The 26,558-nt window shown below is 41.3% G+C and overlaps 1 protein-coding gene across 1 annotated transcript in view; it reads right to left on the reverse strand.

Annotated features, from left to right (window-relative positions):
* The window catches only part of PARP1 (poly(ADP-ribose) polymerase 1), a 53,656-nt gene that overhangs the window by 26,483 nt on the left and 615 nt on the right, over positions 1 to 26,558 (reverse strand). Inside the window, exons 2-8 of the mRNA XM_063304288.1 lie at positions 22,107 to 22,269; positions 21,610 to 21,728; positions 20,572 to 20,786; positions 7,833 to 7,929; positions 6,000 to 6,116; positions 3,099 to 3,275; positions 1,188 to 1,329 (exon numbers count right to left, since the gene is read on the reverse strand). Of these exons, the coding sequence (XP_063160358.1) occupies positions 1,188 to 1,329; positions 3,099 to 3,275; positions 6,000 to 6,116; positions 7,833 to 7,929; positions 20,572 to 20,786; positions 21,610 to 21,728; positions 22,107 to 22,269 (1,030 nt within the window). The remainder of the gene's footprint in view (positions 1 to 1,187; positions 1,330 to 3,098; positions 3,276 to 5,999; positions 6,117 to 7,832; positions 7,930 to 20,571; positions 20,787 to 21,609; positions 21,729 to 22,106; positions 22,270 to 26,558) is intronic.

Consider the following 26,558-nt stretch of genomic DNA (forward strand, 5'->3'; position numbering starts at 1 on the left):
CGGGAACAGAGAGGTCTCTACTCAGAGCTAGTTAAAGCATAGTAAATTTTCTTCATATTACAATTAAGGAAAAGTAGCAATACAGTAGTGAAAATGCTCATAGCTAAACTAAATAAGCAACTGCAGGTAGTCCTCGCTTAATGACTACAACAGGGACTGGAAAAATGGTTAAGCGGTGTGGTTGTTAAGTGAGTCACCACCACCCAAATTTATGACCATTTTAATGATGGTTGTTAAGTGAATCACCACTATTGTTAAGCAAATCACCGTGGCTGTTAATTGAATCCAGCTTCCCCAATGGACGCTTTTTCCTGGAAACCAGCAAAAAAGGTCACAAATTGTGATCACATGACCAGAGGACGCTACAACCGGTCGTAAATGCAAGCTGGCTGCCAAGTGCCCAAATTGCACTCATGCAACTGCAGGGGTGGTGCGATAGTTTGCAACGGTTGTAAGTGTGAGTACAGGTTGTAAAGCACGTTTTCTGAGGCCATTGTAACTTTAGACTGTTGTTAAGCGAGAACTACTTGTAATCCAGTATTGTGAAGATTGAACTACAAAAGTGGGGAAAAGCATGCACTAGATAATGCAAGTTGTTCTTTTTACTTCAAGTTGCTTTCTCCAAACTGCTGCCTTCAAGAAATTTTCAGATTACAAAGCCCATCATCCCTAGCTCATCTATAGAGCACTTTATAGATTATCATACCTATGACTTGCCATTGATGGATAACAGTGAGGAATAATTTCATGCATGAAGTGCTTGTTTGAAAGTGCCATTGTATCAAAATTATATTTCAGATCAAAAACTTGGCTGTCATAGAAAAGACAATAAAATTCCTTGTGCTTAAAAGGTTTTGGGGAACGTGCTTAGAAATGAATATATGATATCCAGGGTATAATGATGACATTCAGACTGTATAAAGAGAAGTATTCTTAATATATTTAGTATACTGTGTAGAAGTAGGTGTGGTGTGGTATGGTGTGGTAAGAATCACAGGGCAGTTTGTTTTGGGAGGATAAAGAAAATAAAATATGATTTAGATTATTCATTCCAATGGTAAGTAGCATTTTTCAGTAGGTAGACAAGGGAAGATTCTCCTGTGGGAATAACCACATTTTAATGAAAATTAACAAGTTGCGCTTTCTTAATCAAATTGGTTTCCCACAATGGCCTCCAGACAATTTACCTGCTGGTGCAGCTGAATTCTCTGTAATAGGCTCAGAAACGGCTGAAGGGGGTACCAAGTTTGTAGAAGCAGCCTCTGGCAAGAATGCTCTATCTTGCTTTTTAAATTTGAATTTCTTTAGGTAAGGGATCTCCCGGAATGCCTGTTGTGCAGAAGGGTAAGGAAAAAACTTAAACAGTAATAAGAAAAAGAGCTCCCACAAGCTAAAGCTATGAAAAAAAGTAGGCAAGTAGATTCAGATATTTACTATTCACAAACTTTCTTCACATCTGAGTGGGCAGACCATAAATAGCAATTTACCAATAACTTGAAATAGATCACCAAAGGTCTCTGATTCCTCATAAATTAACAAATAAAACTCTAAAAGAAAAAAAAGCACCAATAACCCTGCAATGCATAAAATGGTTGTCTCTGATCAGTTGTATTCTTTTATATAAGGGATGGAGAACATTTGGGCTCCAGCCATCCTGAACTAAAACTCCCAGTAGTCCCAGCTGCATCTATTTTATTTAAGTGCAAGGAGGGCCATAGAGAACTAGCTCCTCCCATCCAACACTATGACTCTGCTTCTCCATCTCACTATTTTGCACATTCCCCTGGTTGGAGGATATCTAAATTGAGGGCAGGCAGCTTTTCACCAGTTATGGACTGAACTTTAAAAGACGTCAGAAGGCACTTCAAGGACAGCATAGTTAAAACAGTACTTTACTTCCACAGCTTGAGGAATGTATTTTGCCTTTTATTTTGGGGAAGGAGGGCAACAGAAAAAAATCATGCCCCAAATCATGAAGCAATCTGGGGATGCTATGGGGGTTGCAAAATGGGTGCTGGGAATGATGAAAGCTGTAGTCCAATAAATCTGAAGGTCCCTGGTTTTGGGAAAGCCTTTGCTTCAATAGGTGTTAACAACATCTGGCTCAAATCTTTCACTACGAAGCATACATCTATTACGCTGATACCAATTGACAGATCTCAGGGTATTAGTCACAAACTAAATAAGGCCTGTAAACCAACTAAGTATTAGTGCACGGTACCCTTCATTTGCAGAGCACACTGACAAAGGTCTCCAGCAGTCTCACTGTATGACTTCATCCCCCACCAATCCTCCTGAATCAACAGCCTCTTGGCTAGGGATCAGAGGCAAAATAACTTCATTTGTTCATCAAACTTGAGCAAGGCTAGGCTCATCGCATCAGGTTCAGGCTTGGCAAGCCACTTTCTCTGTCGACAGTGAACAACCTTGGATGATGGATATGCAAAAGCTGCCTTCACTTCGTGGGCTTCCCTTTCCTACTGCAGCTGGAGGTGGGAGTAGGAGAGGGAGAAGAGGCAGCCTGATTTCTCCAGATTCAAATCCAACTTCTTTTTAAAGGTAAAGGTAAAGATTTCCCTTGACGTAAAGTCCAGTCGAATCCGACTCTAGGGGGCGGTGCTCATCTCCGTTTCTAAGCCTTGGAGCCGGCGTTGTCATAGACACTTCCGGGTCATGTGGCCAGCATGACGACTCGGAACGCCGTTACCTTCCCGCCGAAGCGGTACCTATTGATCTACTCACATTTGCATGTTTTCGAACTGCTAGGTGAGCAGGAGCTGGGACGAGCAACAGGAGCTCACCCCGCCGCGTGGTTTCGAACCGCCGACCTTCCGATCGGCAGCTCAGCGGTTTAACCCACAGCGCCACCGCGTCCCTGTAACTTCTTTTTAGGAAGGGATAAAAAGGAAAAAGGGCTGAGAAGAGGGAGTGAGTGTCGAAGAGTGTTGGCAGAAGAACTTTCATAGCGCGAGAAAGAAGAAAAGAAATGGGGTAGACAGGTGGAGTTTCTGAGAATGTGCCTTCCCTCTTATACAATTTCACAAACAATGTTGCCCAATGTGATAACAGAAAGGGGGTTAGCAGGCCTCACAACCTACCTTTGGGATTGTCCATTCTTTCCTGTTGGGAGTCTGGGTCTTGGCAACACATTTGGTCCAAGCTGTGATATCCCCTGTGCAGTAATAGGCATTGCTCTTGAACACAAACTGCCCTTTGCACTCTTCACAGGGAAGCAGAGCCCCAAAGGCCATCCCATCTGCAACACGGTCCAAGATCTGAAGCAATGAAAAAGCAAAAGGAGTACAGTAAACGAGTAATGCCCAGCTCCACAGAGGCCTTATTCTGAGTATAGGATAGCAAACAAATTTCAGCCAGAGCTCTCTCCTAGAGTTACAGAAGTCCCTCCTCTTTGCACAGAGTCTACACACTGACATGATCCAGTGGCCAGAAAGCTAGCAATGACCTAAAGAACAGTTGCCAGGAGTGGCCTCATCTGTCCCTCACCTGCTTCTTGTTGAGCCAGCATTGCTCTTCTTTCCCCTTCTGGCTAGGGAGGACAGCCAGGGAGCTAGATGAAGAAACCTGGGAGGCCCATTCAGATGACATTTGGAGTTTCTCCAAGCTTTAGAGTTAGAATACATGGAAGTAAAGTGGCCTACTCACTTTGGTGGCTTCTGCATGTGCTGTATTACAAGTACTGTAATCTCCAGCCACACAAGTATAAAAGAATCTCTGTGAAAGATGCACTTTTCATGCTGAGGATTCTTAAGAAAAGAACCAAATATAAAATTGTCAGTATATCTATGAAGAGACACACTTGGAGTATGATGTGCAATTCTGGCTACCCTGTGGTAAAATTTATTGGAAAATTGGTGCAGTTGTTTTAAAGTACAGGAAAGGGTAACAAAAATGATAAAGGGGCTGCTGAAATAATTGCCCTGTAAGGAAAGGTTACAACTGTTTCTCTCTCTCTTTCGTAATACTAGATCCCAGAGTCACTCAAATTAAGCCAAATGGTGAGATATTCATGGCAAAGGAAAGAAGTTCACAGATGCACAACTAACAATGGAACTTTCAACCACAAGAACTACAAAGTGCCACTCACTTGGACAGCTTTATGAAGGGATTACATCTATTAATGGAGAATGGCTATGCATTTGGATGGCCACGTATTCCTTCCAATATTGAAGGCTGTACACCTCTCAGTACTGTTTGCTGGAAAACATGAGGGCAAGGGCACTACTGCAAAATGTTCTGCTTGTATGTTTCTGATAGACATCCAACTAACTAGTGCAGGAGCAGAATATGGATTAAACTGGCCTCTGGTATAATTCAGCATGGCACTTCTTACAGGAGAAACATCCATTGTCCACGAAGAGAAGAACCCATGCTTCAGATTACAGCAGTCTGTATTCCAATGCTATATGCCAGGGTTTCTCAACCAGGGTTCCATGGAACCCTAGGATCCCACGAGAGGTCACTATGGGTTCCCTGGGGGATCACGATTTATTTTAAAAAATTATTTCAAATTTAGGCAACTTCACATTAAAGAAGTTTCATTTAGTTTAAGAACACTGTTAATGCATATATGCAGGCCTACCCATGAAACGAATATAATAATTTTTTAACTTCTGGCCTATATTTGAGCCTGAATGTGCAGGGGTTCCCTGAGGCCTGAAAAATATTTCAAGGGTTCCTCCAGGGTCAAAAGGTTGAGAAAGGCTGCTATATGCTATATGAAATAGAATTATGAGGCTACCCCTAATCTGCTCGTCATCAGAAGAACTCTTATATGAAACGCAGCATTGCTCTCAATTGCATCAGGACCTTCATATTCTAGGTAGATGTGTTGAACTCATTGTTTAAAAGCCCCTCTGACTCCTTAATTCTATTATATTTCTGGTGCCAGGACTTTTCCACATTGTTTAAGATACACTTACTGGCAACAGGCTGCCTTTTGATCCAATGCCACCCTTCCTTCCTAATTCCATACCATTTAATTTAACCTCAGAAAGTTAGATTTCATTACAGGTAGTCCTTGCTTACCAATGGTAATTGGGAGTAGGAACTCAGTCACTAAATGACGCAGTTGTAAGGCACAATGTCACGTGACCGTGCCAACTTACGACGGCAGTTCCGGCAGTCCTAGTTGCCATTGTTAGGCAAATCCCGCAGGGTCGCAGAGTCCCAGTCATGTGATCATCATTTGCAACTGCCTGCCAGCTTTCCCCTTTGCTTGTCGGAAGCTGGCAGTGAAGATTGCAAATGGCAATCTCATGACTTTGGGGATGCTGTGACAGCTGCCACTAAGAGGAGCTGTCATAAATCCCCCTCGTTCAGTGCTGTGGTAACTTTGAACAGTCACTGAACGAGTGGATGTTAAATGAGGATTACTTGTATCTATAGGCCCAAACCATGTTTCTCTGGGTGCCTTTACTTTATTAATGAAATGTACATAAGGCCATCCCATTCCATAACAACTCTGGGCAGTATACAACACTAAAACAAAGAGAAAAAAATGATGCATGTTCAAAAGAGAATAAAATATCCAAATCAGCCTAAGAGACTAACAGCATAAGAAGCTATAACATAGCCCTATAAGACAGGGTTCCTCAACCTTGGCAACTCTAAGCTGTGCGGACTTCAGCCCACGGAATTCCCCAGCCAGCAGCTGGCTGGGGAATTCCGGGGGTTGAAGTCTGCACAGCTTAGAGTTGCCAAGGTTGAGGAACCCTGCTATAAGAGGCTTGCTACCCAATCTGGCCCAAGGCCTACAGCAAAAGCCATGCCTTTAAGCATCTTTTGAATGAGGTCAAAATGAGAACAATATGGATTTCTGGGGGGATGCTGACATTCATCTCACTAAATCTGCATGAGCATTAATATTTAGAAAAACAAGGGTCTGTGTGTACGTGCACTCAGATAGATATAAAACCATTTTCTTCTTTTTCTCTTCTCATTCCCACACAAAATGTCAAATAAAAGGGAGCTCAACTCACAGCAGCTTCCCCAGAAGGAACTTCTTGCTTGTTGGCTATCAGAAGCTCTTTCAAGTCACTGGTAGAACAGGCTCTCTTTAACTCATCTTTGATATTCCAAATCAGCTCTGTCTGGTCCTGTAATTGCAAAATATCACATTTGAGATTTCTTCCTGTTACCTTTCTACTAAGAGTAATAAGAAACATGGATGACAGGTTTATAGAGCAGACTAGGTTTATGTAACACACTGCCATGTTTTGCTTAACCAAGGTTTAGAAATAAATTACAATTGATTGGTTTCACACACACACTAAGCCAAAACAACACAAAACACACTTAATACAATGTGTGAACCCAATCTACATAGCAGGATTTCTGGTTTATTAACTCACAAACTAGCCAAGATTATGATACAGAAAGCAATCCATAGGCCAACAGCTGAAAGGCAGTATGAGTGTAAAGCAGGACTCAATACACACAGATTCAGAGCAGGCCAAAGGGATATTCCAGTGCTGGAAAGATTCCCATTCTATATAAGACAGCTTCCCAATAGGCAAAATGTACCAACCCGATATTATAATTCTCCTGGGCCAACTTCTGTTTAGAGTAAAAGGCCTGCAATATTTTTGACCAGTCTATGGTGACTACTGGACATGTTCTAGTTACCATACTGCTCCTTGTCTGAGAATGAAAAAAATAAAAAAATGAAAAATGAAAATCTACAATCGCTGTCTAGTGTCCGGTAGAGTATAATACATAGCTGGCCAGGTGCATTTAGCTATTTGGGCTATACACCATGCTAACCTGCTAGAAAAAATATACAGGTAGTCCTCAGTTAACAATGGTAATTGGGACTGGAATTTCTGTCACTAAGTGATATAGTTGTAAAGTGTGACATCACATGACTGCATCACTTAGCAATGGCAATCCCTGTTGCCACTGTTAAGCAATTTACCGTGGGCTGTTAAGCAAGGATCTCCTTGCAACTTCCTGCCAGCTTCCAACAAGCAAAGTCAATGGGGAAGCTGGTAGGAAGTTTTAAGTCCCAGGCAGCTTGCAAGCAGGAGAGCAGGCAGGCAACAGGCTGCTGCACTGTGGCACAACCAGGCCAAGGGTGGCTGCTGCTGGGGGTGGGAAGGTGTGCAAACCACCCTGTGCTCCGCCATCCCTTCAGTGCCCAACTGACCTTTGCCATCTTCTTCCTCCCCCTGAGGTGTGCCCAGCCTGGCCCTTTGCAAGGCAGCTTCTAGCTGCGTGAGGCCTTCTTCCCGAGGCTGCACATGGCCTTCTCACGAGGCTTTGGAAGGCCTCAGAAAGGTCGCACATGGCCAGCAACTGCCTTGCGAAGGGCCAGGCTGAGCGTCCCTCAGCAGCAGCGGGAGGAAGAAGATAGCAAAGTTCAGTTGGGGGCAGTGGAGTGTGGCGTGGCAGGGCGCAGGGTAGCCAAAAGGGCAGAGATGGGGGGGGGGGAGTTGAAGTGCGCCCTGCAGTCATAAATACGGGCGGGCTGCCAAGCACCCAAATTTTGATCGCGTGACCATGAGTGCTGCAACAGGCATAACTTTGAGGAAAAGGTGTAAATACCATTTGTTCAGCACTGTCATAACTTGGCTTGCAGTTAAGCCAAGCTACCAAAATATGAGACTTTGCCTCTAAGTGAAACTTGGTAACACTGCAAGCTCCTTCAGTATCGTATTCTGCTTACTTCAAACATCCTTCAGTTTTAAGCCACATTCAGGACAGTGACAATGCAGAAGATAGCAGTCTCCATCAAGAAGCCAAATCCTCTTACTGCTTTTGGACCTCATGAAAAGATGCTTTAAATGAAACTAATTAGTCATAATGAAACAAACCTTTAGCAGCTTTTCCTGTCTGGATAATTTTTCTTTCTCTTTCTTGGGTTTCTTTTTTGAGATCACATTTGTATCCACCTCATCTCCTTTTCTCTTTCTGAAAGGAAATAATACATACAGTGTGCTAAGGAGAGTTATTCAAAGTTATTTCCCCAATTTCTTTTCATAGGTACGATTATTTCAGTTTATAACTGAATGATTATTTTATATTTTCCTTGCAGTTTCATACATTATTTCTATTTTGTTTGATAGATTTATATTAATTTTGTTATACACACACACACATACACACAATACATATACACAAATACATACATACTTGTCATGAGTACTGATGGTGAGCAGGAGGGGGCCTCTATCCAGGGGGGAAAACGCATGCATAGTGCTGAGGAATTAAGCAGCCATTCAAAGAGACACAGATCAGACCCACCTTAACTTTTGGGGTTTATCTGTCTGGGTTTTTCCCACGCTTCTTCGGTTTGTTAGGATTCTGTCTTATGTAGCAGCAATAAACACTAGAGACCTATTCCTCGTCTCAGCATGATTCCTGACTGTTAGGACATCAATCCTAACAAACTCCTACTCCCATTGAAAGAGGGTGGAACAAAGAAAAATAAAGGAGAGACATTTGGGAAAATGTCTTCGGAAAACCAGGAAATTCGGCAAGCCATCCAACAATTGGCAGCAGCCCTGCAACAACACCAACAACAAGTAGATCTCCAGATCAACACATTACAAGCAGCTATGCTACAGCAGTTACAACAACCAGCTCTGATTAACCCACAACCGGTGCCAGCAGCAGCAGCAGCTCCGCCAGTAGTCTTGAGATCCCAGGGCAGTCTACCAGAGAAGTTTGGAGGAGAAGCAGGACAGTTGAGAACCTTTCTCACACAGTGTACAATATTTTTCGACAGCAGACCGGCAGAGTTTCCCACAGACAGAACCAGAGTCACCTTCATTCTAAGTCTGCTAAAGGGACCAGCAGCCAAATGGGCTATTCCCATGGTGGAGAACGACCCAATCCTCAATGACTACCAGAATTTTCTGGCAGGGTTCCGAGCACACTTTGACGACCCGATCAGAGAGGTCACTGCCAGCCGGGAAATTCGGAAGCTCAAGCAAGGCAACAAGAGAGTGGGAATCTACATTGCTGAATTCAAGCTGTTAGCAGGAGATCTGGACTGGAATGAGAGTGCCTTGAAAGACCAATTCAAACAGGGGCTGGATGAAGAAATTAAAAATGAATTAGTGCGCCAGGGAACACCAGCTACCCTAGAAGCTTTATATCAGTTGTCTGTGGTCATAGATGCCAGGCTAGAAGAGCTCAGACAGATGCAGCTGGGGAGAGGCAGGAGCCTCAGGGCGCTTCCAGGATTTCCAGCTCTCTCCGCAGCATCTCCTTACTCAGGACCAGAGGAGCCGATGCAGATCGGGGCGAGCAGGAGGCTCATTTCCGAGGCTGAGAGACAGAGAAGGAGAGAGAGAGCCCTCTGTTTCTACTGTGGAGTCCAGGGGCACATGGTGAGAGCTTGCCCAGCGAGAAGCCAAGCAAATTCCATAAGAGCCCCAGGGCAAGCAGCTGAAACAAGAGCCACCCTCTACTTCCAACCAGGGAAACTCCGTCGGTCTCCCTCCACAGAGCTCAGCAGGGAGACCATCAATCAATTAAGAAGGGCTCATTCCGAGGATTCCAGGCAATCTTTTTACTACTTACCAGTCATAATGCACGTAAACCCAGAGCACCAGGTCAAGCTAAAGGCCCTCATGGATTCCAGAGCTTCCACCAATTTTATTGATGTACAGACCGTACAAGACTTCAACATCCCGACCATAGAATTGCTACGTCCCATAGAAGTGGAGACCATTGACGGCCAACCCCTCAAGGCAGGACCGATTAGAAGGTTCACAGAACCTTTGCAACTAACAACGGGAGACCACACTGAGTGGATCCAACTTTATGTTATGGCATCACTTAATGTGCCTGTAGTCCTGGGCACACCTTGGCTGAAGGTCCACAACCCACTGGTGAACTGGACTACGGGAGCAATCTCCTTCCCAGCTAAGGAATGCCAGCACCACAAGATTCAAGCCGCTCTCCTCTCTCCAGCAACCAATGAAGCCACGGAAGCAGGGGGGGGGGGGTTCCAGTTGCCAGCCAAGTATGCAGATTTCGCAGATGTTTTCAGTGAACAAGAGGCCACAGCACTACCCCCCCATAGGGACTGTGATTGCACCATTGAGTTGATACCAGGAGCCAAGATTCCAGCAAGGAAACAATATCCCATGTCCCCCAAGGAACTAGCCACCTTAAAGGATTACTTGGATTCTAATCTCCAAAACGGTTTCATCCAACCATCTACTTCCCCAGCGTCTGCTCCTACCTTCTTCGTACCAAAGAAGCCTGACCTGTTGGCACCGGCAAACCAGGAGGCACCCATGAGAGTGGTACACGATTTCAGTTCCCTCAATAAACTCACGATAAAAGAAAATTATCCCCTCCCGCTAATATCTGATCTGCTGGATCACTTACAGAAAGCACGCATTTTTACTAGGTTGGACCTCAGGAATGCATACAATCTGATCCGGATGAAAGAGGGGCATGAATATCTGACTGCCTTCGACACCAGGTTTGGTAAATTTGAGTACCTTGTTTTGCCCTTTGGCTTGTCTAATGCAGGAGCCATATTTTCCTGATTTATGAATCAAATTTTCTCTGATTTACTAGATAAGTATCTAGTCATTTATCTAGATGACATATTAATATTCTCTGATGATGCTACAACTCATGTAACCCATGTACGTAATGTCTTACAAAGATTGAGAGAGAACAAGCTGTTCGCCAAGCTAGAGAAGTGTGCCTTCGATTTAACTGAATTACATTTCCTGGGCTATAAAATATCAACAGAAGGCATATCCATGGATCCTTCTAAGGTCCAGGCAATTCTCTCTTGGCAACCCCCCCCCCTCCCCGAAATGTGAAAGAGGTACAATTATTTCTGGGGTTTTGCAATTTTTACAGGAGATTCATAAATAAATTTAGTGACAGGGCTAAACCCCTCACACAACTTTTGAAGAAAGGATCAAATTCATTTGGGGGGAGAGAGAGCAAGCAGCATTCCAAGAATTTAAGCAACTCTTTGCATCCCAGCCACTTTTAAAGCACCCTGATCCCACAAAGCAATTCATAATGCATTCAGATGCTTCCGATATTGCCATTGGGGTGGTGTTATTGCAATATACAAACAAAACCAAGAATACATTGCTTCCGTGTGCCTTTTTTTCACGCATGCTCTCACCAGCAGAGAGAAACTATGATGTTTTTAACAAGGAGTTGCTAGCAATTAAAGCAGCATTTCAAGAGTGGAGGCACTGGCTAGAAGGTGCAGCCTTTCCTGTGAAAGTTTGCACCAATCACAAGAATTTACAGCTTCTACAAAACACCAGATCCCTCACCCCACACCAAATCAGATGGAGCCAGTTTTTCTCCCGTTTCAATTTTGTTATTTCTTACGTTCCCAGGGCACAGAACTGTTTGGCAGATGCCCTCTCTCGATCCATTCAGGCAACCCCTGATACTCATCAGGAGGTACAGGCTACTATATTACAACCTCACAACTTTCAGCAGTCGATGAGGGGGAACCAGATAGAGATTTTAGCAGCAGGCAGACAAGCAGAGGACCTATTTACAAGAGTCAGAGCTCAGCAGCAACAGGACCCGTATGCCAGGGCCAGGATGGATGACCTCCAGAGGGACCCGCAAGACACTGCCTCCCCCTTTAATGTGGAGGCAGGAATCCTCTGGCATAGCGGGCGATTGTACATTCCCCCCTCATTGAGGGAAGTAGTACTGAGACTTTGCCATGACCATCAAACGGCAGGCCACGGAGGTGTTTTCAAAACTCTCCATAGAGCTCTGAGAGACTACTGGTGGCCCAGGATGACTGCAGACATAAAGGGCTACGTGGCTTCTTGTCATACCTGTAGATGAGCCAAGCCTCTCCCAGGGAAGCCCACAGGACTCTTGCAACCCCTACCCACCCCCAGGCGGCCTTGGGATACAATCTCCATGGATTTCATCACTGATTTACCGCCAGTCCAGGGGCTGACTTCCATACTAGCGGTGGTGGACCTTTTCACTAAAATGGCACATTTTATTCCTTGCAAGGGCCTCCCATCTGTGCAAGCCACAGCGCAGTTGTTCATGGACCATGTTTTTAGGTATAGAGGCATGATAAATCACTTGATGAGTGGCAGAGGCCCTCAGTTCACTTCCAGGTTCTGGAGGGCGCTTTTCCAGTCATTAGGGGTCCAGTTCCACCTATCATCATCGCATCATCCGGCTAGTAACGGGCAAGCTGAGAAAATTAACCAATGGTTACAGCAGTATCTCAGGTGTTACACCACTTATCAGCAAGACAATTGGCCAGCCCTGCTCCCCATGGCAGAATTTACTTATAACAACTCTGTGCAATCCTCTACCAAGATGACTCCTTTCCAAGCACTCTACGGGGTTAACCCTCGGGTGTTGCCCACCTCCTCCCAGCACGGAGCTGTTCCAGCTGCGGCTGATTTTCTTAAAGAGCAACAAGTCGCACAGGAGTTGTTAAAGGAGCAGCTGAACAGGGCAAAGAGTGCTTACAAGACAGCTGCAGATGCTCACAGACAAGAGGGGCCAGCGATTGCGGTAGGAGACAAAGTGTGGCTCTCTACCAAGTTTTTGACCTCTACCAGGCCCTCCAAGAAGTTGGACTCTAAGTTTGTCGGCCCTTTCACTGTGGTACAGCAGATAAATCCAGTGGCTTATCGCTTAAAGCTGCCAGCATCCATGAAAATCCATCCAGTCTTTCACAGAGCCTTGCTAGCCAAAGACCCTCCCCCAAGTACCTTATGATCACAAATGCCCCCCCCCCACCTCCAGTAACTGTGGAGGGGGAGGAGGAATACGAAGTCAAGGAAATTCTGGACTCTAGGAGGAGGGGAAGGGGCATCCAATATTTAATACACTGGAAAGGGTACCCTGAGGAAGAGCGCACGTGGGAGAATGCCAGAGATGTGCATGCACCAACACTGGTTCATTGATTCCATCAGCTTTTCCCTCACAAACCCAAGCCTCGCACTCTACCAGAGATTCCTCACTTGGCTGAGCAAGCAGAGGAATCCCAAGCAGAGGAGTTCGTAAGTTTGCAGCCTCCACCCCTGCCTGAAGCCTTGAGACCAGAAACAGAGGAGGAAGGAGAGCCGCAGCCCTCCACCTCGGGCTTGCATTTCCCAAGGAGAGGGGGGAAGAATCTTCTAATTATTTAGCTATTTTCCAGCAGCAGCCACCTGGGCCAGAAGCGTTATCAGACCTGGAGAGCAGCACTGATTCATCCTTGGAGGAGTTTTCCTTTGAAGAATTTCCATCGTTGCCCAGTTCCCATGGGAGCTTGGAGGGAGAGATGGACTCTTATCAGACCTCTGGAAGGGAGGGGGCTGAAATGGAATGTGAATCTGGAGGGGAGGGCAATGTCATGAGTACTGATGGCGAGCAGGAGGGGGAAACGCATGCGTAGTACTGAGGAATTAAGCAGCCCTTCAAAGAGACACAGATCAGACCCGCCTTAACTTTTGGGGTTTATCTGTCTGGGTTTTTCCCACGCTTCTTCGGTTTGTTAGGATTTTCTGTCTTATGTAGCAGCAATAAACACTAGAGACCTATTCCTCGTCTCAGCGTGATTCCTGTTAGGACAATACTGTATGTATACATACACAAGAGAGAGGCCTGCCTTTCTTCTAGGAGCTCAAGATGGTGTATACTGCCCTTCTTCTTGCTTTCCCCAGTCCTGAACCAGCATCTTAACCACTACACTACATTGGCTCTCAGCTTGTGAACAATACAAGTATCCTTAGTGTTTCACTGAAGAACACAGATTGCCTAGCAAGGCTTACTGAACACTCAAACATACAGTCGTGAGATTTTAATTTTAAGACCTGCTAAGGACCAGATGATTTTTATTATGTCCTGATACGTAAAACCATAGAACTCAAAGAGGGTGTACTTTTTTCTTCTCATGATTGTATATATAACTCAGTAAGTCCTAGGTTGCAACTTCCAAAACTTCCAGCCAGTCATGCTGAGATTTGTCATGCAGCATCTTTAAGAGAAAGACTGAATAAAATACACCAACTGAGAATGTGTGTGATTTACATACATCTACAGTAACTTATTTGCTCCTTGTGTCCATTGATGCTTAGTACTGGCACGATCAGATTTGGAAAGATGCTCAAACTAAACATGACCTGTTCTTGTAAGTTCCTGTAACTCACAGAGCAAAGGCTAGCACAGGCATCCAAAGTCTTCTGCATATAATGCAATAGGACTCTCCTCAGGATTTCCTAAGAACATTAGTCAGAGTTACATTTCCATAGCAGAAATACATTTTTAACCACCATAGAACATATATTACATTTTCTATGCCAGAGTTCAATAATCTCTGGGCATCCAGATATTGGTGAATTCAATTTCCAGAAGCTCCAGCTATTATGGCAAATGATGAAGGATGATGGAGGTTATATTTTAGCAGCATTTATGCACGCTCCTATGCAAGCAAAAATTTTCAGATGAAGATTCTTAATATCTGAATCTAACTGTGGAGTCCTTGGAGCTTGGTTGTTTGCTTGCATACATTTCGTTGCCGACTAGGCAACATCGTCAGTGCTAGAAGGAGTAAGGTTTGCAAGCAAACTTCTACAAGCAAACAACCAAGCTCAGAGAGCACCAAAGACTCCACAGTTCAACCCTGAGCTACAGATATTCTCTTCTATTATCTGAATCTAAGTTGGAGGACATTCCGAACTTATTAACCTTCACCATGTCATTCTCCTCAATCATGTACACTTGAAAAGAAAAGGCTTTAAGGAAAGTTGTTTTTGAACAGTTTTTTGATTCCTTCTTTCACCTCTGCAGTGGCTTTTCATCCTTTCAGAGTCACCCAGTTGGTTGAGAATTCTTACCTTTTTACCTGGAAGACAGAGATTCTAAACCACTCTGAACCACACACACACACCCCAAAGACGTTTATGGTACATTTGGTTGGATCTTCAACCTTTGGGATCTTTGGGCTATCAAGTTCTGGAAGGGGAGAAGCATATACATCTGATCCTCCTGCCATAAGCTGAACATGGCACAGCAGTGGCCTCCAGACAGAGGCTAGCGAAAGAATTAACTTTCACTGCAGAAACTGTAATGCAGCGTCTAGAAACTATAGCACTCCCACACATACAACCAAAAGTATGGATCCGGTATGTAGATCCGTAGATTGTCATAATAAAAAAGGAACAACTAGAGAAGGAACATAAAACAATCAACAACATCTTCAAAATAATAAAATTCACAAGGGAAGAACAATATACTCCCCTTCCTGGATATCCTTATAGCAAAGGAAATGAGGACAAATTAGAAACGCAGGTCTATCAAAAAAAAAACAACCCACACTAACCAAGTGCTCCATTACCAAAGCAACAACCCAACCTCCCACAAGAGGAGCTGTGTAAGAACATTATTCAGATGAGCACAAATGCACTGCAGCAACCCAGAACACCAGAAAAGGGAAACAGACCATCTATACAGCATCTTCCAACAAAATGGATACCCTCTCAACTTCATCAGAAAGTGCCTGACAACTCAACCCACTACAGCCCAGCCAACACAAGTTATGAGAATAACACTACTACACATCAAAAACATCTCAGAAACAATCAACAATCTATTACAACCACATGGTATCACCATAGCACACAAACCAACTAAAGCCCTCCAAATATCTTAAGTAAACCAGAAGACCCAGTAGCCCATGAAGAAAAAAACAGGAGTCATTCTCAACATTCTCCCCAGCAGCCTACAGATAAGCAAGGACTAATGCCAGACAAACAATCAAGCAGAAAACAATACCCTAATCAAAGAACTACCAAGGAGAAAACCACACCTCCACCAACACTGGCAGGGCAAACTGCTGTATGTAAACAGGGAGCAAAACCCACACTGATGTTACCTAACTGGGTAATGAAACATCTGCAAACAAACAACCAAGGACTCCAAAGAATTAACTTTGTTTGGTGTCACTATAATACCAGCAAAGAATCAAAGGACAGTACTCAATTCAAGACCTTCATTAAGAATGTTACTAAATCTCATGCTTAAGGTTTTGCTCTGGTTTCACTTCTGAAAGAGTAACTTTGTCTAGATTTGAGTTTTATTTGAAGTTATCTCTTTAAACAAATGCTTTATAAACTACTTAAAATATTCTCACACATTGCAGTATGTACAATTGGCAATATTCAATAATTAAACTATAGAAGCTTGTAGTTGTTTTATGGTGAAACCTAGATTGTGCTTTAAGCTAACACATCATTGTGGGATATGAGACATGACCAGTTTCTGTTGAATAGGACACCTGAGGCCAGGGTTAGGAAGTTCTCATCAATGTCTATATTTTGGATGTATTTAAATAATTTTGCTTTATGAAAACAATTATATGAAAAATGCCTGATTTATATGATCTGCAGAAATATACATGGAGTTAAATAAATCAAGTAAATCCAAATGAAGAATAAAACATTATAAATCATGACTTGATCTGGTTCCCACAGATCAAGTCATGATTTAAGCATGGTTTATTGAATAAATTTTAACTGAATGGGTCTGCAGAGCAAAGCTAAGTTTTAAAACTTAGTTTACAAATCACAATACAATAGTTGGGTTTTGACAAAATGCTAAGCATTGTCTAGAATTTTAGTGGGGCTATATGTGCCATCATCTTACCCTCTGTTAAAATTAATCTGAAGATGTATGTGCTACAAGAAGCTGCTATTGTTGGTTTGTATGAACTGGAATGCCAGTTTCTGCAAACTGATAATGGCAGCTATTTTGGTTCTATTAGCCTGTTACAGAGGCTCACAGTGAAAAAACTTAAGTCATTTTGTAATTTATTGGTCTCTGGAATCAGGTAGACCAAAGAGCCCATTGATTTCACAATCTGAACTGTCTCCCCAAACGGTTTGATTATACTGCCTAAACCCACCCAAAATGGCTTATGTAACAATCACAAGCCTTGACAATTCTTGCAAACCTTTTCTCCAGAAAAATAGAAAGTGGAATAATAGTATTTATTGTGACAGTTCCTGTGACATTTAAGGCATCAAAAAATGAGTAATTCCTACCATTACTTAGAACACAGAAACTATTATGACATTGCCATCCCAGCCACTCTATATTTTATCTGCAGACATCTTTTTACCCTCAGTTTAGTTTCATGAATGAACTTGGAGCAAAAAATAATGATGTGATTAAGAACAAATGACAAAGATAAATATGAAATTAGACTGTATAGGATGAATGGCAGGAAGGAAACACAGACAATAAAATGATGGATCTGATTCCACAGATCTATCCATGAAGGCAGCCACCTTTTTAGAGAATGGGGTTGGATGACTCCACATACAAGGCAAGAAGGCACCTTCACAGTAAATATTTGATGCAGGAGGTATTAGACAATTGGATATACACTTGCTGGAATAATTTAGTGCCCACCCCCCCCAAAAGATGTTAGATCACCATCCTTCAAAGGAGCCTCAGCAAATGTGTCTATCTTACAGGCTGGGACCACACATCACACTAAGCCATATTATTTGTTGTGTTTATATAACAGGTTAAAACAAAGCCAACAATGATTATGGCTTAGGAAGTTGTGTAATTCAGCTAAGCATGATTTATCCATCAAACCATGCCTTTAATTTTTCTCTCATTTCTAGCAAGGCATTTTCTACAGTATTCTTCTTTTCTTTTATTAGGCAAGATCCCTTGTGTAAAACTGATGGAAATGTGGTCCTGAAAGTGGCATTTACCTTCCAATGTTTCAGCCATTACAATAGCATCCTGACCTAAAAGTATGCAGTGGTGGTGTCAGTTCTGAAAGCTTAAGTTTTCAATTTTACAAAAACTAACAAGATCTAGATTTGAGTCTGGGGCCAGATCTTGCAATTAAAGCAATCAACATTTTAAGAATTATTGAGGTGATAATAACCTGTAGTTTTAGGCAGTAGCTCTGGGGGCCTTTCAGATCTAAATCCATGTGTTTGTTTGTTTTCTCTGAAATCATCCATGGGAATTCTGTCCTTAGGTAAAATAACCACTGATCTTCTGTCATTTTTCACTCAAAAATACTGAACCCTTGGGCAATTTTGTTAATTTTCTAACCTTTTATAGGAGTAAGCTATTTCAATTCCAAAGAGCCCTAGAAAAGCACAGCTTTGATTTTTGAGGAGACAATGCTCCTTTGGAGTAAGCAGTGGATCCAGACTTGAGAGAATTATTATGAAGTTTGGTCTAGTGGTTAAGGCAATGGGCTAGAACCCAGGAGACTGAGAGTTCTAGTCCCGCCTTAGGCATGAAAGCCAGCTGGGTGACCTTGGGCCACTCACTCTCTCTCAGTCCAACTCACCTCACAGGGTTGTTGTTGTGGGGAAAATAGGAGGAGGAAGGAGTATTAGGCATTTTCACCGCCTTGAGTTATTTATAAAAATAATAAAGGCGGGATAGAAAATAAATAAATAAATAATTGATCTACAATAATAATTTTATTACTTCAAAGTATTTCTGGATTATAGTTCTGACTGTAACCATTTGAGATTTCAGAGAGATTTTACGTTTGGAGGAGGCAAGAACTGAGGCATTGGAATTACTATTAGGTTCTTAAGAAGAAAGTCTTGAGAATGATAAAGTATAGAACATTTGCTACTCCATGATTTAGAATACTTCCTTCTTTTACTGCTCCCATGAGGAGGAATATGTCTCTGCCACTTACAGGAAGGCTTACTTTTTATTTTTATAGCAGCAACCCCGAAATAACTTGAACAACTGCTGTTTATAATCTATTGCATGAGGTCATTTTGAAAAGGCAAATGGGAAATTCAGAAGCAGGGGGATTTGGAATTAAGTGGTCCTAAGAAAAACTTTTACCTAAAGGTCGTCAGCATTCCCTTCAGAACGTCCTTAATTCTACCTTTTTGCTCTCCAGTGCCATTTTATAGACAACTAGAAATAATGGCAGAAATAACCGTCATTATTTCTAGTTGTCTATAAAAAATGGTACATGATTTTCAGTCTCTTAAGTTTGGGCATGATGCCAATGCAATGGCTTTATGGGAAGATGCAGGACTTGACCATTCACTGAGGAGTGTACAAGGGCAAAGAAGGGTACAATTTCCTTTTCAAGGCAACAGGCTAAATTAAAGGGAACTATGAGGGAGTGTTCAGAGCCTGTATCAGCATCAGAAGAGCCTGTGAGATGACTCACAGCCAAGATATCTCAACCAGACAAATAAGCAGCTGTTACGCTAAAATTTTAAGGAACTTGATTTCTGCTCCAGTCTCCTTCTGGAAAAAAACTGGAGAAAGAGAACTAGAAAGCAAAAGAGATTGCATGAGAGGGAAACCCAAAAGGGACTGGGAGCTTTTTTTTTTTTTTTTAAATGTAGTCCAGCACTGTGATGGATTGTAACTCCCATTTCTCATGCAGCTATAAGAAGACTGGCTTAGATTTTTTGGGTTTTTTAAAAAAAAAACTTGTATAGAACATTTAATGAAAACTAATCCCAAAGTACAGATAAACAACAATTTGCAGTAAGATAAAAATAACTTGTAAGTTATAATATCACAAAACAACATTAAGAATACATTAACGAATAGAATAGATGGATAAAGGCAGAGAAACCAAAAGCCTAAATAAACAGGTCTTAGTTACGCTGAAAGCTGGTAAAATTCAGTTCCAGCCATAACCAAACAGAGACTGAATTCCACAACACAACTAAGGTGTTTGTATTAGGAATGCCCCCACAGGATCCTGGGTGATAGGCAAGTTCAAATGCTCCATCACATACCTACTGTAGGTCCTAAAATGTATACACTTTGTGTGTCATTCCAAGAACCTTGAAGTTTGCTTGGTAACAAACTGGCATCCAGTACAATGTCTTCAGAACAGATTCTTGTCCTCTTCAGCAACCTAGCCTCCATGAATTGCACTAACTGCTCTTTCTGGACAAACCTCCAGGGTGGCCCCAGGTACAATATATTGTAATAACCCAGTTGGTAGATAGTGAAAAATGAGAAAGTGAAGGAAAAAATTAGAAGGATCTTCAGCCAAACAGAAAATGAGTATCTATACCAGATATCTAGACAAAAATGAATAGATATCTACACCAGAGAAGCGCTTCATTCTCATTTCAAGCAGTAAGATGAAATAAGCAACTTGTGGCCCACAAACTCCTTACCTATGGCTTCAAAAGCCGCTGTAATGGTGCTGCCAAAGTTCAGTGGCATGGCAGCTGAAAATCAATGTTGTTGTTTCCCACCATCTTGTAGACGGGAACATATAAAAATGGTGTAAGCCTTGAAGTAGGCTTGTTGCAGGTAATTAAAAATCCTCTTGCAAAAACAATAGAAAACTCTAAGAATCAGAACATCTCAATCTGCCATGTTGCATTATCACAATGGCCACTGAAAGCTTAAGATCCTTAAAAGCTTAGTGCATTTACTGGCTAATCTGCAGCTGCTCCCTCCAAAATAGGTCAGAACCAGGTATCTTCCATCTCCAACATAAAAAAACACCAACCACCCCAGTGTTCTAGAAGAGTCTGCCTTACAGTGATCAAAGTCAGGGCTTGATAGCATATCGTAACACTTTCTTTGCCATCTTCTACATACCCTTCATTCTTGACAGAGGGCAGCTGCTTCTTTAGAGTTTCTTTGTCTTCTGCTTTCAGGAGCTCAAAGCCCTGGAGCTGAGAGGCACTAAAGGTAGGAAGAAAACCCAGATCTGTTCTGCGGCTACTAAAACAGGTGGGATGATACCAGTTGTCTATCATTCCCAGCTGTGGCTTTTCAGAGAGCACCATTTTCTTTGATATTCTGATCTGACCCTGGGGTAGAGAGGAAGAGAAATTAGAAACAAACACACAAGCAAACAAGACTAGGCAATTGCCTGCTAAGGTTTCAGCCGGGACTTGAGTACTTCAATTCAGAATAATGCATTTTGGGTTTTCTACACTGTTTCCGAAGGTTAAGGTCAGTGTTTCCAAAAAAAACACATTAACAGAAACTTTGTTTCTGAAATAAATGTGGAACGAATCCCTGCTCTTGAACATAAACAGATCCTTTCAGCACCAAATTACTTAATGTTTTCAACCTTTCTTTCACACATACAAACCAAAATCCCTCTATTTTTTCATTTCTTTAAACAACAGATTACCATTAGTAACAAACATAATATCTATCCATCCATTCAAAAAAATTAGAGGATGGAAAAAATTACCCCCTCCCATTTCAGGAATAATACAGAACCGTTATAATCTCAAGATTTCATGTCACAACTTTTCTTTAACAGCCAAGCCTTTATTTTATGTGTATACAAATCATTACATTTAAATTTTTCAACAAATTAAATCTAGACCACATGGAATTTCAATCTCTATCTGATCTTGCCTCTTCAATTATTTTATAATCATCAATGAATTCAATTAATGTGTTCTTCAAGAGAGACTATGAAAATGAATGGAGGATTTAGATCATATTCATTGGGATTTAAAGACAAGAAGCAATTGTGTAAAGTCTTAATAACAACAGGAATTTCTCTCATTTGGAGAGATGCTTTAGAAAACATTTCTGCCATTAAGAACATAGTGTTTGTGTATCTTTTTATGAATGTGTAAATCTTTACACACAAAAAGCTGTGCATATATTTACCTTTTCTATCTTCTGTTCACAACCTTTGCAGGTGCTTCTATTGGACTTTGCATATTCTGCTGCAAAATCATTTAAACTTTTCTCACGTTTGCCACCTCCCTCTTGGTTGCTACCTTTGCCTAGAAAAAAGGAACAAACTTTAGGTTTTGATTTAATGAATACTCTGGGACAACAGAAATAAGGTACATAAATCAGTTAGGTTTCTCTAGCTCAGGGATAAATAAATACTTTCTGAGACCAGTCTGAGAAAAAGAGATGCCTAGCTGCAATTAATATGTTTTCTGGAATATGCAAGAATGAAACAGTAGTAGTAATTCACTAAAATTTACTTCTAAATGATTTCTTGAGCAATTAACTTTTGGAGACCTTATAAGCATGTTCTCCACTGTTGAAGTCTGCTCTCAGCATAGAAATGATAGGCCCCTAAACCTGCTCTAGTAGTTTTTAATGGTTCACACAGCAACTGCTTCTCTTTTTATCACCAGTGAGTAGCTAACCTGCTGCAGCTCCTCCACTTTCTATGGATTTTTTAATTTTTTCCTGGTCTTCCCAACGCAATTCTGAGAAGCCATCAAGATCAGCATGGGACAGCAATTGAACCCGCTTCCAGAAGCAAGAATAGTGGTGCCAGTGAGGTACTTTTCCATCAAACATGGGGGACTGAAAAGAAAGGAATGAAAAAAAAAAAAAGAACTTCAGGCACAAAAACTGATATAATGCTTTGCTGAATTGGGGTAAGGGATGGAAATAATGCCCATACAGTACAATTAGAATCCAGCAAAAAATTGTCTTTATTAATAAGAGTCACAGCTAGACCCTGTATATTTCCCCTCCCTATTTCATACATTTTCCAGTTTTGCAGATGTTTTCTTATTGGTCTGGTTACATTCACATGAAGAGTTGCTTTAACTTAAACATAATTAAACTGTTTAATCCCAATACCTGGTTTTATACTCTCATGGAGGTCACTTTATGTCATAATAGCTTTCTTTTTCAGTGATGGAGTTATTTCACCTGCTCCCAACCTGTAAATTCTGTGGATGACCCATAACAACCCTACATAATACAACACAAACTGATATATCTTAGATTTCAATACTTCTCTGTCACTTATGAAGGAAATCAGAGGATCTAAATACCTGTACTTCCAGATGCAGACCATTAGATTAGGTGTACAATGAGAGATCAGCATTTAGAGTTGCGTCCACAATACCATTCTGAATACAGGAACTTCTTCCCTCAAGGGAGGAACTAAGTTCCAGCAGAGATGATTTTTCTCCTTCAGCCCATACCATTCTAGCAGTCCCACAATTCTTCTGAGTAGTTTTTCAGAAGGTAAAGGGTTGGTGAAAAAAAATATCCCTCTTTGAATGACAGCAACCTGTGAGAAAGCTTCCAGAGTGGTGGATATGTAACTCTGACATGTCAAATAATATGAACACTCTATCATGTTTGATTTGTGATGACATTTCACTCAAAGGCACCAATCACACATGTGTAAATTTAAAGCAAGGGCAGTTAAATCCACCTCAGCCAAGGACTTCAGAAGGATATCATGCCCAAATGGTATTAAAGTTACTGAGAAGTCCAGTAAAACCCACAAGATAGCATCCCAATCCTAGAATGGTCCAAATAATCAGTACCTTCCAGAACTTTCTGAAGATCAGAAAGCATCATCACTCTGAAAACAACAGGATTAAAAACAAGGAACTCATTATCTCAGACTATAGAAATAAAGTTTGGTCTTTTTTTTGGAGTGGTAACTATCCTCAAGCAAAACATCAAACAAAGTGGTCACAGAAATGTTAATTGTGAAATGATAGTATTACAGAAAAATTAGTTGGTTTTGCTTCGAACTACATAAATTCTCCTATAAGTGACATGGACACCCTTTTGTAACTAAAAGCCATCCTGAACATTGTGGGGGGGGGAAGGTCATTACGCAACACTGCATGAGGTAATGCAAAATAGGAAAGGTTGTATTACACATAAACTGTGTTAAGCCATTAAAGAGATCATCTACCATTTTTCCCAGAATCAAACTACTGAAGACATAGGTAGTCTGCTTTTAAAGAGGAAAAATGCACAGCAAATCACACTTTGCTTATTTAATTTAACCATTTAATATATGTACAGTGATAAAACTGGTCTTAATGTTTATGTGCAATTGTTCTGAAACAAATCCACCATACTTCAATTACATGGTAACAGAACTGGAGCCTACTAAAGCAATTCTCATCAAAAGGACACAAAATACATCTTTTGTATTCAGATAACATTTAGAACATCAATTTGTCCACCATGAAAACCCTGAACACTTGCCAAGGAACCTTCTGCACACTGCAGAGGATTTGGGACCAGAATCCCCAAAAGGGATTTAGTTTATTTGGGCACAGTTTATCTAGAGCATAGAGACGCTGGGCTACTTCCCTTAAGCCATGAAAAGAGGAAGCACAGGCTAGAATACACCCATACTCCCAGAATATGCAATATTCTCCACATTGCACTACATTTGTAGTAATGAGTAGGCTATATTTAACTAAAGCATGCCTATCATTCTGGGTCTTATCAAGAAGGCTCATTGTTAGAATTCAAGAAACACAGCTTGAAAAATGCATAACTCAACTGTGTCACTGAAGAGTCTTAAGCACCATGAAGATGCTATATAGGCTGCAAGGATATTTTTGTGGCTACCACCACAAATATATGCTTCCTGTAAGAGGTAGTACAATTAAAAAGTCAGTCTTATCTGGAATACTTTCTCCTTTCATCCTTGGTTATTTTTTTCAATGGGTTGAAAAAAAATATCATTCCATCTCAGTAATTTCTTAATAATAAACTAATGTGAGTACTTTGTACTGTATTAAGTGTGGTAGGTTGAAGAAAGGGCCACGGTGTAACATCTTGCCATCCACTTTCTTGCTGGGTAGATACTCAAAAAAACCCTTACTCGAACAGACTTGCCCATGCAATTCAGGAGAAATCAAAACCATCATCACATACTGTTGTACTGTGATTTTTATAGAGATCTAAAGAACTCATACACTTCACCTATCTTGCAACAACATCCTGGACAGACAGATCTTTGGTATATAAAGCTTTTACTTTCTGATTCCAATGACAGTATCACCAATACTGTGCCCAAATTTTCTGTGGCAGCAATTAAGACATGTCATCAAATACTGTATTCCTGATTACCATATATTTATTTGTTTTTATATGCTTTGATCATTGATTGCAATAAAGATTGTACGTTTGAGGCTGAACTTCCAGATTAAGAAGACAAGGCATTTAGGGTAAGAAGCCCCTGAATCATTATGTATTCAATCAACATATCAAAGTCTGATCTAATTTGGCAGCCACAGTTTTCTCAAAGATATTTTATAAAAAACAAAAACTGATAAAGCAAGTTGTGAAGACATTTCCTGACAATGAATCAATTAAAAGACATAGTAGTAGCTAAAAATAGGATGAATTTGCCCATTACAGTATTGGTTACTGAAAACTTAATACCTTGAACAAAAATTTATTAAATAGTATCTAATAAATAATACAAGTAACTAGGCAAGTGTAGGTCAACTACAAGTAATCTAGCAAAATGGTTCCATGATCACCAATTTTCCCCATTTTGAGGAACTTCCATTGCCATCAAGTTTCAGATAGCTTATTTCTATCAAAATGCGGTCTTCAATATGGAATTTGTAACTACAGCTATTCATAAATTAAACAGTGAGTGGGTGTTCCATTTTGGGGCAGGTTTTTTGGCTGTACTTTCCAAATAGAATGTAGGGACTAGAGAACAACCCAGCATGCACAACCAACCATATCCAGCAGTAGTTTTCTGTAGCATAGTTCATCTACAATATGTACCAAGGATAAGAAACTCAATCATCTTCCTGTTTCCCTGCTATATATCTAAAGCTGCTTGCTCTCTGCCTGACCTACTTTACTAGATAAGAAGTTATGAAGAAAACGCTTTGCAGGCTCCTCAGAGAATGGAACACAAACAGTCCACAAAAATGGGTTCTAAGACATTACACCATACATTGCTTTCACTATTATTATTCCATTTATTTAACTGATTTCAGCCCACTGCAATCAGGCTTCCCTTAGTGATTACACCATTTTATTATTATGTCAAATGGAGTCAAATCTACAGGGTTATTCCAAAAATAGTAAATTACCAAGAGAGGGAAGAATCGAGAATGCTTGACTAAACAAACTCCTGGTGACTAAACAGATCTATCCATGTACTGTTCTTTGCAATACATGAAGCTGGAGCCAAATTTTTACACTTTAAAGACTAGAATGTCTTTACTGCAAAATCAGCATAAACGCACAACTTCGCATTTCAAACTGAGATTCCAGAATACAGTTTGAAAAGTGTGATTGCAGTGTATGGCCACTTTTAAGAAAGCAAGCAATAACAAACTATCCAACCGTTTTCCAATCCTAAATTCTAGACTTTAAAATCCCTCCAAACTCGAGAACGATTCCATACACCAGCCATCTCCAACTTGCGTTTGTTCAACTCCTATAATCCCAACTAGCCTAGGCATCAGGATCAAGAAATGTGCTAATGCTGGGGAAAAACCTCATTACATTCAACGGGTGCGGATTTCTGAGTAAACCTTTAAGAGGGCTGTACGGTAAATCACATTTTGTGAATGCCGAGTACCTAAGAAAAATAGGGTGTTGGACTTGGTTGTGATTTTTCACATGAGGAATGGCCATCGACAAAAAAAAAGGCTGATATCCGCCGCTCTCTGCAGGAAGAGCAGCCAAATCTCGCGGCCCTAATAGGCTACGTGGAAATGGAGGAACGACCGTCAGCTCAAACTATGCCTACTCAGACGTAAAACCCACGGAGCTCAAAAGAACTTCCTCCCAAGTGAAAGGATAGAGGCATGCGGCTTAAGCTGGCTGTATCGTGGGCTTGCCTGAACATT

This window comes from Candoia aspera, chromosome 1 (genome assembly GCF_035149785.1).
Source record: "Candoia aspera isolate rCanAsp1 chromosome 1, rCanAsp1.hap2, whole genome shotgun sequence".
Classification (NCBI taxonomy): Eukaryota; Metazoa; Chordata; class Lepidosauria; order Squamata; family Boidae; genus Candoia; species Candoia aspera.